Here is a 19,192-nt window from a genome sequence, read left to right on the forward strand (position 1 = left end):
TAAAAGTGCCAGGTTTATTTTATGCTGATATTTCTTTCTTTCTTATTCTTACTCAATTATATTCTTACTGCCCTCGAGAGGTCAGAGTAGAACGTTCTTTCCGACAGCTTACAATTTAATATTGCGTTTATTATTGTATAAACTCTAGTCTAAATATATATATATATATATATATATATATATATATATATATTCATTTCTGATTTTTTTGTTTTTACTTTTATGAAAATTTCTTGCCCATGAAAATTATTGACATCATATTCAGAGAAATAAGTTATTTTCCCATCAGTTTCTTTTACATGAAAGGTTTATAAAAGTGCCATAAAGGTTTATTTTATGCTGATATTTCTTGCTTAACTATTCTTACTTGCTTTGTTTTTTTAAAGTTTTTCTGTCATATTTTAGCTCTTTGCTCCTTTGGATTGACGGCCCCTCACAACAGTCACAGTATATAATGTGGCCCCAGAGGAAATTTAATTTCCGACCCCCTGCCTTAATTATTACTGGTATTTTTCTTTACCTCTCGCCGCATGTTAATTTAATATTAAAATAATAATAATAGAAAAAAACATGTTTTGAATTTGTGTTGAAACTTCCAGTTTTATTGTTGTTTATTTTATATTATTTTTCGCTATTATTTTAAATGTGTGTACTTTCTTAGAATGCGTTTGTACATCGATTGTTTCGTGAGCTGCTGTGACAACTTAACATTTTCCCAATGTGGGAAGAATAAAGACATAACTAATATTATTATTGCCTATGTTGCTTGTTTCTTTGATTAGTAAAAAAAAAAACCTGTAATGATTCAAGTAAAAAACGAATAGAAGTTAATGAGTATATTTCAAAGTAAAAATGTTACTTCAAACAATAACAGATCAAGTAAAATTAAGCTGCAAGAACGATGGTAACATATTTCAAGGTGTTATTATTCTCGAATCATGAAACAATGTTAAAGGGACATTTTTAAAGAACACCAGTAAATAAATACCCCTAAGATAACCTGTGTTTGACAAATTAATGATCAATAAGATATGTTTTCCTCTGAAAACAAACTCAGGTAAGGTATATAATATTCTGCACGACATGATATATTACTGTAGCAACAATAGTATATTTTGATTGTTTAACTCTGATGCTGCAGGATTTAAATGACTCTTGATGAACTGCTTTAATTTGTTTGGAAACAAATATATTTCCAAAACATCAGCTGAAAAGGTTGCTTGATCTGACTGTATCCTCTTGTCCTTGGTGTTCGCCAGGAGCTCGCAGTGTTTCAATGTTACTTTGGCTGGACAAGACATAGTGACTGCTGCCATCTAGAGGCCGGAGGATTAATTGAAACATAAACATGAACAAACACAATTCATTGTACATTTTTTAATTGTCAATAAATACATTAAAAAAATATTATTTTATAAACACTTTATTAAAGTATTAATAAAAATAAAAATATTTAAAAAAATTGATAAAATTAATAAAAATTGAGTGTGGATCGATGGACACTTTCCACCCGCAATGTCCGCCATCTTAGTGACAATGATGACTCTAAACTGAAGCTACGTCACTGACGACACGTCTTCGGAGCAGATAGTGGCGTAATAGTTTCGAGAAAACACTAATTTTATCACACAACAACAATAATAACACAATGAAACAGAACTTGATAACTTGATTCAATTGGCGAAAAGCGCCATCAAGTGACAGAGTTCCAACGCCTGGTTGCAATCAGTGTTAAAAAGTAGTAGAAGAAGAAGCTTTCGAGTCAGACCGCACAAGTAAGTGCACTGTCTTAGTGCACAGCTTTACAGACACACCATCATCCTGGTCAGCAAACTGTGTGACCTGGGACTCCCCTCAACCACCTGCTCCTGGATCAAGGAGTTCCTCATTAACCCCAGATGGTCAAACTGGGTCACCACCTTTCCTCCAGCAGACTGCAGACCCACCCACTCTCGAACACCATCATCAAGTTTGCAGGCGACACGACTGTGGTGGGATTGATCACGGGGGGGGGGAGGAGACGAGTCTGCCTTTAGGGACGAGGTCACACCTTCACCTTCGTGGCCACCATGATCTCTGCAAACCTCTCCTGACTACTAACACCTTAACAGCCATCATCAAGACAATTATTCACGTGTATTTTTAACACTTGGTCGCTGCCAAACTTCATGGTACATTGTGCAATGACATTAAAGGTTTCTTTTTTCTGAGGTAGTTTTGTTTAAACTTGGACTGAGTCGGTCCTTGCATGATTGAGTTTCTCGTCTTTTGCTCATCCTGGGTCGGGTCGCAGGGGCAGCGGCTCCAGCAGGGAGGCCCAGGTGCATTGTCCAGCTTTTCCCCAAGAGACTTTGAGGCGTTCCTATGCCAGCCGAGGGACATGCATGTCTCTCCAGCCTGTCCTGGGTCTACCTCGTGGTGTCGTACCAGCGGGACACACAACTCGTGTCCAGGACTCCTCGTCTTAATAGCTCTTCCTCATCGCACTTTGAGGACACTTGACAGAGACGTTCATCATGGACACCGAAGCTCCAGCAGCTCTGCTCCTCATCAGGGTCGACTCCCAGGCGAAGAACCCGCAGCCCTTCTGGACCCTGCAGCCGCTGCCGGACCTCCTGACGGCGCAACAGAAGAAGCCCCTGCCCTGGTTGGGACCGAAGCTCGACACCACCTGACGCTTCGCTCGCCGCCCGCAGTCGCACAGAGGAGCCGTGATGCTTCCTCTGAAGGATCCTCTGAAGGTCACTGAAGGCGAGGAGCGACTGGCGACCGAGGTGCTCGTGGACGAGGAGTTTCCGGCGCGAGAACCGGACTGAATCTCCGGATCCGCAAAGACGACAAAGGGCGCCGAGGTCTTTTTGGCGACACGTTTTAAAAGGGAGCCGTTCGGAGTCGAGGTCTTCTCTGGAAGGAAGTCGTTTTTCTTGGAAGTCTTGTGAGTTTGTTCCTTCAGACTGAAGCGTGGCGCCACAAAAACGCTTCGTGGTTGTGATGCGACTTTTCCGTGATTGGACGAGAGAGTATGGGCGGCCCCTGCAGAGCCGGTTTCATCTTCAAGTCTCTCTTTTGGTCGTCTGCAGTGATTCGCCACGGACTCGTCGTCCCAAGTTTCCAAACTCCAGGGGCGTCTCTCCGTTTCCACGGTAACATCCTCCTCCTCCAGCACCGCGTCGTCGTAGGAGCCGCACCGCTCCTCCTCCTCCGTGATCAGATGGTCCGGGTTGGATATCGAGTCCACGTCAGGGTGTGAGAGGACGGTGGAGCACACGATCATGTTGTTTGGTGACACGGCTGCAGACGGAAGTTTCCCGATCGAGTCCCTCGTGTTCTTGACGTTGTTGAGCCCCCAGCGAGGGAGGTTGGTGCTGTCCAGGAGGGTTCGAAGTGGGACGAGGGTTCTGACCGACGGCGGATCGGAGTTCGGTTCATGAGAATTTAGGTGAATCTTTGACGTTGGCAGTGACTTTGAGGTGATCGGGAATTTTTCTGGAGCCCGATCGCACTTCTTGTCGTCGGTCGCGTTACCGGGTCTGACCACTGGGGGCATCTACGAAAAGCATAAGAGATAAAGTTGTGTTATTGTCTGCTACCGAAATACATTCACATGTTCTGATGTAACTTTAAGTGGATGATGATCAACTTTTGCTGGAGTTATGGACATTTATCAGGATTTATTAAAAGGTTGAAATGTAATATCGTTCACTAGCATGTCTTATAAAGATGAAGTTTCACATGAGTGCGGAAACGATGTGTGTTTTTGTTTGACAAATGCTTCAAAGAAGATGATGCTAAGCTAACAATGCTGGAGATCTAGTGCCAGACCACAGCACTTTCCCTCTATGGACCTGGGTTCAAGTCAGTTTTTAGCATGAGACAACACACATCATGAATCAAAGTTTTTTATTGTTTACGTTTAAAAAGACACATGAAATAAGCTTCTTGGCAGAGGTAGGATTTGTCTTGCAAAAGTTTAAAAAAAATGCTGTTAAGTGGGTTTGTTAGAGGGAAGTGGGGGTTCTGGAGTGAGGGGATTCATCAACGGAAGCCCACTCACCCGATCCAGACTCCTGGTTATCTTCATCAGGCAGCCGTCCCTCATCATCCTCACGGCCAAGTGCGCCGTGTTCCTGGCGTCGTCCAGACCTGAGGGAGTAGACAATGTTTTAATCATCATCATCATCATCATCATCATCATCGCCCTGAACTACAGTATCTGCTGCCTGTATGTTACTTTCATTTTATTGTGCAGCACATCCGAATTGATATTTATTCTCTTTCCAAATTGAATTTTCTTTCTTTGTAAACTCTGGCTGCACTTTCCTGTACAACTACCTTCCTTGTTTCAGATTTTTTTAACCCACCGGTATCTATGCTTCCTCACCATCCTAACTGCTGTAGCACAGAAGGAAATCAATAAACACTAAAGCACAGACACAAAAACTAGGATTTTTTTTCCAGATTTGTCCAGCTGTTAAGAAACCAAGAAGAATTCAAAACCAAGGACTGCAATTCCAGGCACTACTTCTAGACGTCCACAGGTTTCATGTTGGTGAGTCAACGCACTCAATAGAAATACAGATAGTTCATTGATCACCGAAAGAGAAATTCTATTGTCCAGCAGCAATAATCAATCCCATACAAATATCCATGAATTTACGTGAATCAATCAAATAAATACAAACAAAAACACAATTAATACATCAATTAAAATGTGTCAACAAAAATTAAAAGTGCATGTTAAGCATGAGAGAGAGAGGGAGGGAGAGAGAGAGATGCTTCTAATGCTTGCATTTCATCTCAACTTAAAACCACTAAGTCCTCTTCCAAATTAAAAAAAACAAACAAGATTTTGATATTATACCAGAGTGTTCTCTTCCTGAGAACTGGATTCCCAGATCCTGCAGAGCTCCGTTCAGTCCCTTTGGTTTTCGGTTGTAAAAGAGCTGAAAACATTAAAAAAATAAATGTGTATTTATTTCTAATTATTCATAGAAGCAATTTGAACTTTAGTTACAAGTGTTAGAATATATTGATACGGCAAAATACTGGCCTTTTTTTCACAATAATACAATATATGCAGCAGCACTGTATCCATTTAAAAAAGAGATTTTTTTTAAATAATTTAGTTTGATTTATTTTTTTACAATTAACATGAAAATATTAAGTCATTTATGTCTTAAACTTCTGGGCACTAGATGGCAGCAATCATGACGTTCTCTGTAGCCAAATACACAAGATCCCAGCGATACCTGAGGACGAGAGGATACAGTGACTCCAGCAGCTTTTAAAGCTGATGTTCGGACATATTTTGATTTGAAAACAAATGAAAGCAGTTACAACTTCGTCAAGAGTCATGTGGTCTGAAAATTCTGCAACACCAGAGTCAAGTACTGGACAATACTACAAATATATACTTGTTACTACAGTATCACAATCTAGTGTATTGTTGTTCCTGTGTCATGGTATTTATAGCAACATTCTTGTTAATACACAGCCCCACTATTTACCTTGTACGTGCTCCTCAGGTCGATCCAGCTGTTCAGCACATCTGGTTTGTAGATCTGTTTGCGTTTACACTCGTACTGCAGGCAAACTCCGAGATCCCAGTCTGAACGAGACGCGTCGGAAAGATTCTGATCAGTTTTAATCCTGCAAAAATCTGAGCAAGGACTGTAACGGTGTGTTTTCTCACCTGACCAGGTGAGGAAAGTGAAGAGTTTTGGAGCAGAAGACGACGTTTCCCTCTTTTCTTTGCTTGGAAAAGTGAGTCCAATCTGGAGCTGGAGCTTTTGCAACCAGCGTCTGAACTGGGAGAGACAGATGGCGAGCGGGACTCCTGCCTCTACTTGTGCCTGCGGGACAAAGACAAGTTTGAACCTCTCTATAATGTTCTTCTTTAGTGTTTATCGTATCACCTGTGTGATGCCGGTCAACTCGGTGCAGAACTCGGAGAGAACCGGGCGCTCCTGAGGTTGGACGTACGTTTGGAACTCTGACTCCACCTCACCAGTGCAAGTGTTGAGAAGAACCGCCGGGAACTCAACTGCAGAAAAGTAAACCTGCTTAAAAACATTATTTTCTCACTATGGTAAGAGATGTTAAAATCCTTACTGATCTCTTGACTCAGGTTGTTCTTTTCTCGCCAGCATGTCGACTCGAAATCAATCACGATCAGGTAAGAGAAGATCTGATCTGTTGACATTGAAGCGATCAAAATGATTTTTACATTTTTCCAAACATTTCTTATTAGCTTAACTCTCACTTGTGAAGCTTCATATGCCTGAAGTTTTCTTTTATTGACCAGATTTATATTGAACTTACTCGATATTGCCTTCTTCGTCCCAGATGTTGACTTACTGCGTTGTCTCACAAGTCCAAGTTCTCTGCAAAACATGTCAACATATTGATGCGTTTCTTAAATTCACCTTTCATTGAGTCAAAGAGCCACCGTTGGTTAGCTTGTTGCTAATGCTCGCGTACAAACAAATGGCTTTTTGTTTGGTATAACTTACCTCGCCAGCTTCTTGGTAGACATGTTTGGCTACAAATACAAACAACATCGAATCGTCGCTGCATTCACAGACATCGATGACCGACTCGATCGATCATATTTAGCAGCGAGAAACGTTCGCGGCATTGATTTGAATTTGTCATCGATGTCTCTGTGTTCGACTTGTATATCCTGTGAGTCCATGCAATCGATTCACGATACGTAAAAAAAAAACGTGCTTCTTAATAAAATATTCTAGTGTTATTTTTTTATTCTACAAAAATGTATTCCTTAAAGTTCCATTACAGAGAGAAGTAGTTTAGTCTTGCACATTTTTTAACTTCTTTTAACCCTTATTTTTAGGTCATCGCAGCGGAAGTAGTTTCCGTTTCCGGTGTGCCTCTTCCAACCCATGTGTGTTACTCGCGGCGACGAGTGTAAACATGAAGCGAAGAGCCTTAAATAATCTTTATATAATCTGTTGTTCGCCTTGAATTAAACTCGTATCGTCTCTTTATCTTCTGGAAGAAAACTTTCCAAATTTATTTAATATTCTCTCGCTCAAGTGGACTTCACTGCTCAACTTCTCTCTGGTCTGGTAAGTTTTTAAACTCAATTCATGCTTTTATTTAAGCGACGAACATTTAAAGAAAACTTTCTGAAAATGTTCACCTTGTGGGTGTCAAAAAAAACAAACTACAGTTAAAATGTAAACTTGTATTTACATCACTGTGTGTTCTTTTTAGTTTCTAGCTTTAAATATGAATTAAAAACTTCAGTTGCCAGTGTTTGTTGTGGTGTTAGTACAAAGTATAATAACGGAACAAGATAACACGATAAGCAATAGGAGAACAGAACCAAGCTTAAAATATGAATTAAATTTTTGTATACTGACTCCTTTAAGAAACATCTTAAGACGTTTTTATTTGTTCAGGCTTTTCCTTGATTTTCTGGAACTCCTGTTGTGTTATCAGTTTTATCTTTCCCTTTAAAGTATATACTTTATTGAATATTGTTTTGATTGTTTAAGCGCTTTGTGACCCTGGTCTGGAAAAGCGCTCTATAAATAAAAATGACTTACTTACTTACTTATATTAAGTAACAACAAACAATAATTGGATAAATCAGACTTGAAACGGTGTGATTTTTGGTGAGATATTCTATAGATTTTTATCCATTTTCACAGTATTTAATGAATAAATATTTCAACTTAACTTTTTGTTTTAACTTTATAGAAAAGCGTAAGCTCATCCTTGTCTTCTCAACGCCAAAAGTGGAACCAAGGTCAGCCAGACAATGGCGGACCCGTCGCCTTCCATCATCATCAATGGACGTAAAAGACGCCATGTTGACTCTGATGTGAGCGACGTGACCAAGAAGTTGAAGCGGGACCAGCGTGGAGACGTGGAGGTCGGCGAGTCTGGACCCAGGATCACCATGAGTCCAGAGCAGCTTCAAAGTGTCATCACCATCAAGGAGCTGCGGGAGCTGCTGCATTACGCCGCTCTGGGGACGACTTTAGGCGTCACACAACCAAGGTGACCATCTCTGATCCATGGGGGGGAAGAAAAAAAACGCTGACACGGGATATCAACCTCGTCCCTCCCAACAGTTGGTGTCGACTCCTCCAGCAGGGGAAGGTGTCGGGCGTGAACGTGGTGGTGGTGGAAGGCCTGACCGAGGGTCACTTTAACAAGCACTACCTCGCTCTGGCTCACCTCAGGAGCAGCTACACCGCGGTGAGTCACGCCTCAAAGTATTCTAAGTGTATTTGATAAAGACATGTCTCTTGTTCAACACTGTAGAAAACTGACCAGAAACTGTTTCCTTCAACTGAGAAAAATCTCTAAACTTAGGAAAATGTTGTCGGAACATGATCTGGATCTTGTAATCCATACGTTTGTTTCTTCTCGTCTGGACTATTGTAACAGTTTGTTTTCATATCTTAACAAGAAGGATCTGTCTCGCCTGCAGTACATACAAAACTCTGCAGCCAGAATTCTGAGCAGCTCTAGTAGAAGAACTTACATTTCTCCAATCCTTAAAACTCTTCACTGGCTGCCAGTTTCTTTCAGGATCAACTTTAAAATTCTGGTTCTTACTTTCAGATCTATTCATGGTCAGACCTTCCATCAGTGATCTGATCCAGACTTACACCCCAGCTCGGGCTCTGAGGTCTGTGGATCAGAATCTACTGATGGTTCCTGAACACGCTTCAGGACCAGAGGAGAGAAATCCTTCCAGACTGTTGCTCCTAAGCTTTGGAAGGATCTTCCTCTCTCTTTACGCTTGATGGATCTACTGACTCCTTTAAGAAACATCTTAAGACGTTTTTATTTGTTGAGGCTTTTCCTTGATTTTCTGGAACTCCTGTTGTGTTATCAGTTTTATCTTGACCTTTAAAGTATATACTTTATTGAATATTGTTTTGATTGTTTAAGCGCTTTGTGACCCTGGTCTGGAAAAGCGTTATACAAATAGAAATTACTTACTTACTTACTTACTCAAAGAAAGGGACGTATGTCGAATCCTGATCCTTCCCTACTGTCGCCCCAGAGAGTCGCCTTCGGACCAGCACCCGACAGCCTGCTGAGGGAAATCTTCAGTGGGGAAGTCACCGGGAAAAAGAGTGCTCCTCAGAAGCTGAGGAAGTTGCCAAAAGGTGAGAAAATCTGAGGGAAACCGTGCTTTTGAAAAAAAAAAGATCAAGATCTGAAAGTACAGATGCTTCCAGCTCTACTGCATTATGACCACAGACCTACAGTACTAGATAAATAGCTCTTATAGTGCGATAACTCACGAATAGGGTTGTCACGATAACAACCAAGTGGTCGATATGGATACTAGGTAAGATTCTGGCGATATGATACATGTCACGATACAATATATTGAGATACTGTTTATAGATACTGTGTCTTTTAAAGAAACAACATGTTTTCTGGCTTTTACAACAAAGAAATTAACACATACTTTCTATAATCACATGTGAAAGTGTTTGTAGGAAAGTGCTTCTGAAAATATGAACAAAAATGTAAAGTTATATTAACAATAAAGTGCATTAACATTGTAAACAACCTGGAGCAACATGTAATATCCAGTATCTGTCAGTGTTTAATTTAACTTTAAACTTTGTTTTAAAATGAGTCCAAACATCAGCTTTAAAAGCTTCTGGACTCTGGTGCTTCCTTTCTTTTTCACTCATTGTTCCCATTTCTCCTATTTTCTTGTTACTTTGGCTCGGAGGAAATGTTGCCAACTAGTGGCCAGAGGTTTAATTGCAGCACACAAATGAATAAACGCTGTAAATATTTGAGTGTTAATTGTAAAATAAAACATTGAATGATTTTCTTTCATACACACACTATGGAAATATAAACCATTAAATAAATATGAATTAAAATAAAATGTTATTTAAACTATAAGGAGGATATTTTTATTCTATTTAAAAATATTGATACAGAGCGACTGAATATCGATACAGTATCCGGAAAAAATATATTGCGATAACATAATAGCGATATTTTCTTACACCGCCAACCAAAAACTATCTTTTCGATACCATGGTTAAATAAATGAGGTCTTTATTTTGAAGTACACAACTTAATTAAATAAATAAAACCAAAGATTAATCATGTCACTTTCAAAGAGAGGAAATTACAAAAAAAAAATCCTTTATAGATACAAAAGATTATTATACATTAAATGGTGCTGAGAAGCCTTAAAGTCTAATAATACACAGAAACATTTGTTTTATAAATCTGCAAATTAATCACTAAAAATGATACATTGGTGGTGATGAGCAGAATAAAAAAGCGTGTCTTATAAATGGGTAAATAAATAACAAATCTTCCAAATATTATACATTCAAACAGTGCTGATGAGCAGCTTAAGTATAAAAAGAACCCTTTTAATTTTTTTTAGAAAATAGTCAAATATTTTTGTGTCTCTTGCTTCGTACAAGTATTCACAGCGTTTGTTCATTTTTGTGTTTCTCAATTAAACTTCCATCAAGTCATTACGTCTTGCGCAGCTAAAGGAACAATTGAAATCTTGCGAGATCCCGGTGATGACTGAGGACGAGAGGATACAGGCGACTCCAGCGTTTTGGTTTCAAAACGAATGCAAGCAGTTTCGACAAGAATAGAGTTAAAGTCTTATTGTCAATATGAAGGTTTTTGAAAAAATGCACGATAACACACATTTTGTGAAATGGAAAAACAAAACAAAAACAAATGGCCTTGAGACTCTGATGTTACAAAGTTTCACCGTATAGAAAAACTGAACCGTTAAAGTCCAGGCGCAACATTGTAAATGTTTAAAAATGAAAAACCTAGTGTTGCGAGTTATTACGATGAAACGTATCACGTTAACCCGGGTCACGCGTGAACAGCTGTGGTAATGGAGTAGCTGCTGTGGTGTGTTGCAGCGGTGCGCACTCACCCGGTCATCATCAAGTACGGGATCAAGACCAGAGGGCTGACGGCGTACGTGCTGCCAGAAGAAGAGATGATCAGGAGACGTTTCCCCGTCAAAGGTAACTTTTAAATAATGGAGTCATTCGTTGTTGAAGTCTTTTCTAACCTTTGCAGTGTCCCAAATCACGCACTTCTGCACTTACCCTTAGTATTTTGAGTGCATGAGTGCGTCCCAATGAGTGCGAAATGAACACTTGATTCACGCACTCAAACAACCAGAGAATTAAGTGTGGATCGATGCACACTTTCCACCCTTAACGGCTCCATCTTAGTGACGCTAAACAGAAGCTACGTCACTGACGACGCTTCTTCAGAGCAGATTCCGGCGTAAATGTTTAAGAAAACACTAATTTTTACCACAAAACAACACAACAGTCATAACTAAATGAAACACAACTTAATGACTTGTTTCGATTTGTGAAAACCGACGTCCAGGATTGGCGATAGAGTTCCAACGAATTAGTAGAAGAAGAAGCTCTCGAGTGTGTAGCAACAGTGTTTGATTTGAGACAGTACTACCCTGTTGAATCTTGAGCACTGCACGAGTAAGTGCACTGTCTTACACTGTACTGTAAAGCAGTGCACTTGAGAAAAGTGCGCGATTTGAGACGCAGCCCTCGTGTCTTCACGTCACATGAGCGGTTCCTTCTCATATCGTCTCAAACCCCCTTGTTTTCCAACAGGACTCCCAGAGATGGTGGACTTCGTGTGTACGGACAGCGCCGCGGCCGTCACCGACAGAAGCCCTCTGTACGGACTGGACTGTGAGATGGTGAGTGTCGACGTGCAGGAGGGTCTTCACGAGGCTCTTCACGAGGCTCTTCATGAGACTCTCTCGCTCATGATGGTCTCCTCAGTGTCTGACAGAGAAGGGCAGAGAACTGACCAAAGTGTCGCTGGTGGACGCTGCAGGAAAGTGTCTGATGAACGAACTGGTGAAGCCCAACCATCGCATCCTGGACTACTGCACACAGTATGTACATGCACACACACACACGCAACACACACGCAACACACACGCAACACACACGCAACACACACGCACAACACGTGCGCAACACGCAACACACACGCAACACACACACCTGCAACACACACACACCCGCAACACACACGAACACGCAACACACACAAACACGCAACACACACGCGCAACACGAACGCGCAACACACACACACGCACAACACGTGCGCAACACGCAACACACACGCGCACAACACACACACGCGCAACACACATGCGCACAACACACACACACGCAACACACACACACGCGCAACACACCCGCAACACACACACGCGCAACACACACACACCCGCAACACACACACACCCGCAACACACACATGCGCAACACACACACACCCGCAACACACACACACCCGCAACACACACACCTGCAACACACACAAGCGCAACACACAAACGCGCAACACACACGCACAACACGTGCGCAACACGCAACACACACATGCGCAACACACGCGCGCAACACACGCGCGCAACACACGCGCGCAACACACGCGCGCAACACACGCGCGCAACACACACGCACGCGCAACACACACGCACGCGCAACACACACACACACAACACACACGCGCGCAACACACACACACACACACGCGCAACACACACACAACACACACACAAAACGTTGTAGTAATCTCTATGATCCTGAAGGTTCTCTGGCATCACGGCGGCCATGTTGTGTCCGGTGCAGACCACGCTGGAGGACGTCCAGGTCAGACTGAAGTCCCTGTTGCCTGAGGACGCGGTGCTGGTGGGACATTCTCTGGACAACGACCTCAAGGCCCTGAAGGTTTGTTCAGAAGGAAACCGTGACGATGCTCAGAGTCAAGAACCAGTGTTGAGGGTTCATTAGAAATAAAGAATCTACAAGTCATTTAAAAGAGCCATGAAGTGACCTTCGAAAATATGGTTCCAGCTCTGAGTGTATTGGTAAGAATCTTGTGATGCGATACAATATATTGCGATAGTGTAGTAACAAGTATATATGTGTAGTATTGTCCAGTACTTGACTCTGGTGTTTGATGTGATGATGTTCTCCCACAGTTGATCCACCCGCACGTGATTGACAGCTCGCTGCTGTTCGTCCGCGAGCTCGGGCAGAGATTCAAGCTGAAGGTTCTGGCGGAAGTCGTGCTCAAGTGAGTGAAGGTTTCTTTCTTCTCACGTCCTTCACGTCCTTCACGTCCTTCACGTCCTTCACGTCCTTCACGTCTTTCACGTCCTTCACGTCCTGGTCTCTCCTGCAGGAAGACGATCCAGAGCGAGGACCGGCTCGGACATGATCCAGTGGAGGACGCTGTGGCCACGCTGGAGCTGGCCCAGTACTTCATCCAAGAGGGACCTCTTCAGGTCACACACACACATGCTTGCACATATACTTGCTAACTCACACACATATATGCACGCACATATAAACACATATATTGACGCGTCTAAACGCACAAATACACACACACATTCACACATCCATACGCACATGTATACACAAACGTATACACTCACACACAAATATACCAGCACATATACACACACACATGCACGCACATATACATGCACACACATACACACGTATACACCTAAATATATACACACATGCACGCTCACATGCTCACTCACACATATGCACGCAATTATACACATGCATGCATGCACGCACACACACATATACCTGCACACACATACACACTCAAATTCACTCACACACATGTATACATGCACATATACACACACATACACACTTAACGTCACTCTCTTCATCTAACAGGTAGTACAGCACCATCTAGAGGAACTTTGGGGAATTTCCATTAACACCCAACCTACTAATCCACAGCCTCCTATTAAAAGGTAAACAAAGAGTTAATCCATCAAAATGGTGTTTTTTCTTCGGCTTCTGTTTCATTTCATTCCAACATGGAAACATCACAGAAGATTCTCTGATTTATTTGTCCTTTATTTATCACATGAACAGTTAGTCCTACAAGTTTCTAGTTTGGCAAGCATTTCATAGCAGCTAGTACTGTTAGCTGTTAGCTAAGATAGCACTGTTAGCTGTTGGCTAAGCTAGCAAGGTTAGCTGCTTGCTAGGTTAGCAAGGGTTATCATTCTGCTTCGACCTTTATTCACATCAGTTCAAAAACAAAACAACCTGTTTCCATCTAAGGTCATAAGGTGAAGCTAACACGCGCATCTAATAAAATAATAATAATAACAAAAATAAAATGATTTAGAACCGCTTGAGACCCTGCACGCTTGAGTGAGTCGCCTCATTTTATTAAACAATGGCTGGAGACCGTCCCAGCTACTTGGGGCCAGAGGCAAGAGGCAACCTGAACAGTGCTGTGTCTCAAATCGCATACTAGCGTACTCAAAGTTAGTACTTTTAGTGTGTAAGTGCGTCTCAATTCTTAGTATGCGAAATTGAGTGCGCCATGCACACTAAATTGTCACTAAAACGCCCACAAAACTGAGTATAGTTCGATGGACACTATCTACACTAAACAACCGCCATCTTAATGACGTTTTAAACGTAAGCTACGTCATATATATATATATATATATATATATATATATATATATATATTCATATACTTATAGGTGCATTTTCAGCAGCAGTAGGACAATGACACGTCTTCGGTGCTGATACCAGCTTAAATATCTCGCGAATATTTCGATTCTCCTATTTTTTCTTTATTTCTTTTTCCAAACTTGCAAAACGTGCTGCCAGCAGGTGGCGATAACATATAACAGCTGGTTGAAATCATTGTTAAATAGTAGTAGAAGAAGAATCTGTGGCGTCATTTCCTGTTAGTGTGTAGCAGCAGAGTTTGTTTTGAGACATACTATCTGTGGAGAATTTGTGTACTAGTAAGTATGCACACTATCCGGATACTAACTTCTAGTATACTAAGAGAAGTATGCGATTTGAGACACAGCACATGTCTCCAGCCTATTAAAGTATATTTAAAAAATATCTAATCTTAATTTTCTTGTCTGCCAGATTCGCCGACGTCCTCCAGAATCTTGGAAAATCCGTCTCCTTTTTGGGAAAACGCTCCGACTACGTCCTGCATCTGTCCAGCCAGCACTGGCACACGTCGGACAAAGAGGTGAGACTCTCCCCGCCGAGAACGTCTTCCAACATCTGGCGTCTTCACATTTTCTTTGCAGGTCGTGTCGTCTTTTAGGAAGCAGAGCAGAACCTCCTTCCTCACCGTCCTGAGCCTCTCCTCGTTCTCCAGCGGGGCGAGTCCTTCCGCACAAGTCGGTTTCTCTTCCGAACCTCACTGTCCTCGTTGTTAGTCCACGTCCTCATTCTTCTCTCTCCGACAGAGCGAGTCCGTCCTCGAGGCGGGCTCGGACCTCGCCGACCTGCGGGCGCTGTTCGTCGGCCCGCTGCCTCTCGCCACGTCGCGGGAAGACGTGCACAAACTCTTCCGGTGTTGCGGAAAAATCCAGCGAGTCAAGATGCTGAAGACGGCCTTGAGAGTAGGTGAACCCCTTAACCCCCGTAAATGTAGTCCTGGACCTGAACCTGCTCTGGTCTTGCAGCTCCACGCCGAGGTGAGGTTTGTGCTGCTGGAGTCGGCGGTTCTGGCTCTGAAGGTGTTGGACGGGATCGAAGTACAAGGACAGACTATCAAGGTAGAACCGCCGTGATTGGCTCTCAGACAGGAGTGTTGAACGGGCCTCGTGCACACAAATACAAACACCTTTCCTTCGTTCATTCCAATCAAATCGCAGACTTGTTCGTCCCTTTCCACGCCTTCATTTACATATTTAAATTAACCAGTGATTTTTCTCTCCATGATCAGAAAAAAACAAACGAAAACTTGAATTTAAACTGGATTAACAGTTTATTTGTTCATTTAAAACAGTGCTCGCACTCTTTCGGTTCGTGAGCTACTTTTATAATTGTCAAGTTCAAAAGATCTACCTTCATCAAATTTGCTCAACGTAAGTGAGAACATACTTCACTCAGATGACTTGCACTGAATGAAGTGATAATCAGGAAGGAGGATGGAAGGATGTGTGGATTTCATCATCTTCATAGAAACACTGACTTACATAAATAACTAGAGTCAGTCAGTGAGGAGCATATTTCCTCATAAGAAGATACTTTTCCTCTGAGAGTAAATTCCAAAAATGTCCATGAGATCCATTAGACTCATGAGATCCATGAGATCCATGAGACTCATGAGATCCATGAGACTCATGAGATCCATGAGATCCATGAGACTCATGAGATCCATGAGACTCATGAGATCCATGAGACTCATGAGACTCATGAGATCCATTAGACTCATGAGATCCATGAGACTCATGAGATCCATGAGACTCATGAGATCCATGAGACTCATGAGATCCATGAGACCTGGTCTTAAGTGTCAGCCTGTCGTGTTGAATCTCCTCCACTGCAGACCAGTTCAGACTCATATGTACTAAGAACTGCATTGATTTTCTACTAAAAATTATCATTCATTCGAACCAAAATGGTGCACAAAAAATATTCATGTGTAAGAATCTGTGCTTGACACGAATTCAAGCCCTTTTCCTTTGTTCATCAAAATCAACAAAGAATTCAGACGGGTTCATCCCTTTCCATGCCTCCATTTCCAATATGTTGATCATATTTAAATGAAGACTTACATTTCTCCATTTCTGTGATCATGAAAAAACAAAAACAAATGAAAACATGAATTCAAACTAACAGTTTATATTTGTTAATATTAAACATGTCTGATATGAATCACACAAGTGGATTAATTAAATTTTAAAACATCTTCAGACGAAGTTTAACGAGAATAAAAGTGTTCATCAGTAACTTCACATCATCATGGCTTTGTCTGATCGTCTCTGACGTCATTAGTATTTGTGTCTCACCTGCACCTGTTTAACGTGTTTGGGTTTGTGTATTTTCATTATATTCGTGAGATAAAGGTAATTTACGAATAGTCATCATGTGATGGTTTATTAATACAAGTGTGTTTTAAGGACTCGATCACAAAATGAAAACCAGCATTTGTTGCTTTCATTGAAGCTGCAGCTTGACTTTGATGGAACTGATCTGATGTTTCTGTGACTCTTTAGAGAAGAACCTAAAGCGATCAAACGCGCATTATTTTGTTCGATATATTATATTAAAAAAAACAAGCTTATAATTGTATATCGTTTTTCTGAATTGCGTAAAATGACTGTCGCACGTTTTGATCTTTTTATTCTCGATTCATATGAACTTTCCCGTGCGTTCAGTGGAAGAGGCGGGAGCTCTGATTGGCTGCTGTGCATGTCAATCAAATTGTCAACCAATCGGCGCAATAACCATTTGATTGACCTGCACAGCAGCCAATCAGAGCTCTCTTTACTATTTTCTTATATCATATTTTATTAAATCACGTGATCTACTCGCAACAGCCGTCGATCGCGATCAAAGTATTGCCCCCCCCCCTGATTTTAAACATTTCTGACATGGATCACATCAATTTAAGTGAGTGCAGACGAGCTCCGGTGTAAACGTTTATATTTTACATTAAGTTATTAGCGTGAATAATGTATTCACTGAGACGATCAGGGTTTTATTTGAAACGTCTTAAAAAGGAGTTTAAAAGGAATAAAAGTGTGAATCAGTGACTTCAAGTAGTGATGATGGTCTGAGCTTCATATGAAGGAGCAACACATGCAAAAATTCTTATTACGTTTATGAAATAAAAGCGTTTTGTTTACAAATGAACAAATTGTGTGCCATGTATTTATGAAAGTGTTTTTTCAAGGAGATCGAGGGAAACTTTTTTCTCCAAGAACACTTGAATCTTGTAAAGACCTGAAGCTTCAGACGTTGAAAATGTTGTTTTATTATTAAAAACAAGCTCATAATTCCTTTACATTTTTTTTCTGCATTGCAAGCAATTTGTATTTATATCGCACTTATTGTGTGAAATATCAGCTTAAAATATTCAGTATAAAGCGATCAATGTTGTCTTAATAAATACAGAATCAGTTTGTTGAATGAAAACATTTAATATCCACTTGTTTAATTTTTGATCAATATTGATCGTTAATGTAACTCTGATGTGAACATAGCCACGTGACATGCAGTAAATAAGGACGAACGCCACCTTCAAACTTGTCTGGAAGTTTTTAAACACCCTTTTCATTATGGATACATGAACTATGACGTGGAAAAGTATGTCCGCACTTTTTTTTTGTGCGCACGAGCTCTTTAGTACAAAGGCTCAAAAAGAAACCATTAGGTTTCCAATCAAAGACAACGAAACAGAGAATAACTCCGGCTCCTCCAGGTCCAGAGGCCGGTGACTGAGGCTCTCCTCGATCTAGACCCGACCCTGGAGGCTTTGGCCGAGGACCCCCTGAACAGGCGGCGCCTCCATGTGGTCAAATTGAGCGACAGCATGGCGGAGAAGATTCACGCGTCGACCGGAACGAACGGGTTCGAGTCGGCGCCGTCGGGCAAACGTAACGGCGACGTCAGCGGGTCGAACTCCTCCGGAACCTCCAGGCTCACGGAGGAGACGCTCAGACTCGCGCTCGGACACTTCGGGAACCTGGAGGTCACGCTGCCGTCCAGCAGGAAATCTTCACGACACGCTTCAGTCCGTGAGTGATCCGAGATGATGATGTCACTTCCTGCCTCTTTGCGAAACTAAAACACGATCCGTCGACAGAGTTTGAAAGTTACGAAGCGAAAGCCGCCGCGATGAGAACCTCAGAGGATCTGAGGAGGCAGCGGTTTCTGGTCTGTCCAGCTCTGACTCCGCCCCACTTGATGAAGACCATGAGGACGCCAGAGGAGACGAGTGATGCTCAGGTGACGACTCTCGACTGTTGTGAGCAAATGAATGTGGAGCTAAAGCAGAAGCTCTTCTGAACATTGTGTCCAGGAGGAGGACGGCGCCTCCATGATGAAGCTGGACAAACGTCTGAGGAAGATCTACAACAGTCTTCCAGAAGACACCTTGTCCGTGGTGGTGTTTGCAGGATGCAGCAGGTAAACTATTAAAAATATAGAAATAATAAGATAAAGGTTGAAACGAGTCGTTTGTCTTCAACAGTGACGACGGACCTGGTTTGTGTCTCCTGGAGATAAAACGGTGAAGAAACTATGGCGACAATAAATAAATCACTTTAACCAACGACTCTTTTGTACGTTTATCCAAACTTTCTTGCACTGAAGAACAA

The 19,192-nt window shown here is 41.8% G+C and overlaps 2 protein-coding genes across 2 annotated transcripts; one reads left to right on the forward strand and one right to left on the reverse strand.

Annotated features, from left to right (window-relative positions):
* Positions 1–1,802: 1,802 nt before the first annotated feature.
* eri2 (ERI1 exoribonuclease family member 2) lies at positions 1,803–6,593 on the reverse strand. The gene is made up of 11 exons (XM_087786080.1): positions 6,513–6,593; positions 6,322–6,383; positions 6,112–6,192; positions 5,916–6,043; positions 5,693–5,852; positions 5,508–5,608; positions 4,862–4,943; positions 4,055–4,143; positions 2,488–3,547; positions 2,051–2,103; positions 1,803–1,934 (listed from the first exon to the last, which is right to left on the reverse strand). Exons 1-11 carry the CDS (start codon positions 6,533–6,535, stop codon positions 1,803–1,805), a joined length of 1,971 nt encoding a protein of 656 aa, XP_087642206.1. The 5' UTR covers positions 6,536–6,593.
* Positions 6,594–6,905: 312 nt separating this feature from the next.
* rexo5 (RNA exonuclease 5) lies at positions 6,906–19,157 on the forward strand. Its single transcript, XM_087809632.1, has 19 exons — positions 6,906–7,088; positions 7,726–8,028; positions 8,103–8,229; positions 9,047–9,152; positions 10,917–11,024; positions 11,649–11,737; positions 11,823–11,938; positions 12,650–12,788; positions 13,043–13,137; positions 13,246–13,348; positions 13,764–13,843; positions 14,997–15,105; positions 15,167–15,259; positions 15,329–15,484; positions 15,548–15,640; positions 18,295–18,610; positions 18,679–18,821; positions 18,895–19,001; positions 19,066–19,157. Exons 2-19 carry the CDS (start codon positions 7,787–7,789, stop codon positions 19,106–19,108), a joined length of 2,265 nt encoding a protein of 754 aa, XP_087665758.1. The 5' UTR covers positions 6,906–7,088; positions 7,726–7,786; the 3' UTR covers positions 19,109–19,157.
* Positions 19,158–19,192: the final 35 nt, after the last annotated feature.

The sequence above is a fragment of the Callionymus lyra genome, chromosome 1 (genome assembly GCF_982586985.1).
Source record: "Callionymus lyra chromosome 1, fCalLyr1.hap1.1, whole genome shotgun sequence".
In the NCBI taxonomy this organism is placed as follows: Eukaryota; Metazoa; Chordata; class Actinopteri; order Syngnathiformes; family Callionymidae; genus Callionymus; species Callionymus lyra.

Excerpts from the sequence above, each read along its gene's own strand:
- rexo5 (XM_087809632.1), top strand. The coding sequence starts at position 7,787 with ATGGCGGACCCGTCGCCTTCCATCATCATCAATGGACGTAAAAGACGC. Across the intron at positions 18,611-18,678 it reads TTCACGACACGCTTCAGTCC|AGTTTGAAAGTTACGAAGCG; the intron begins GTGAGTGATCCG and ends ATCCGTCGACAG. Across the intron at positions 19,002-19,065 it reads GTGTTTGCAGGATGCAGCAG|TGACGACGGACCTGGTTTGT; the intron begins GTAAACTATTAA and ends TGTCTTCAACAG.
- eri2 (XM_087786080.1), bottom strand. The coding sequence starts at position 6,535 with ATGTCTACCAAGAAGCTGGCGAG. Across the intron at positions 6,384-6,512 it reads TCTACCAAGAAGCTGGCGAG|AGAACTTGGACTTGTGAGAC; the intron begins GTAAGTTATACC and ends CATGTTTTGCAG. Across the intron at positions 2,104-2,487 it reads CTCTGTCAAGTGTCCTCAAA|GTGTTAGTAGTCAGGAGAGG; the intron begins GTGCGATGAGGA and ends ATGGCTGTTAAG.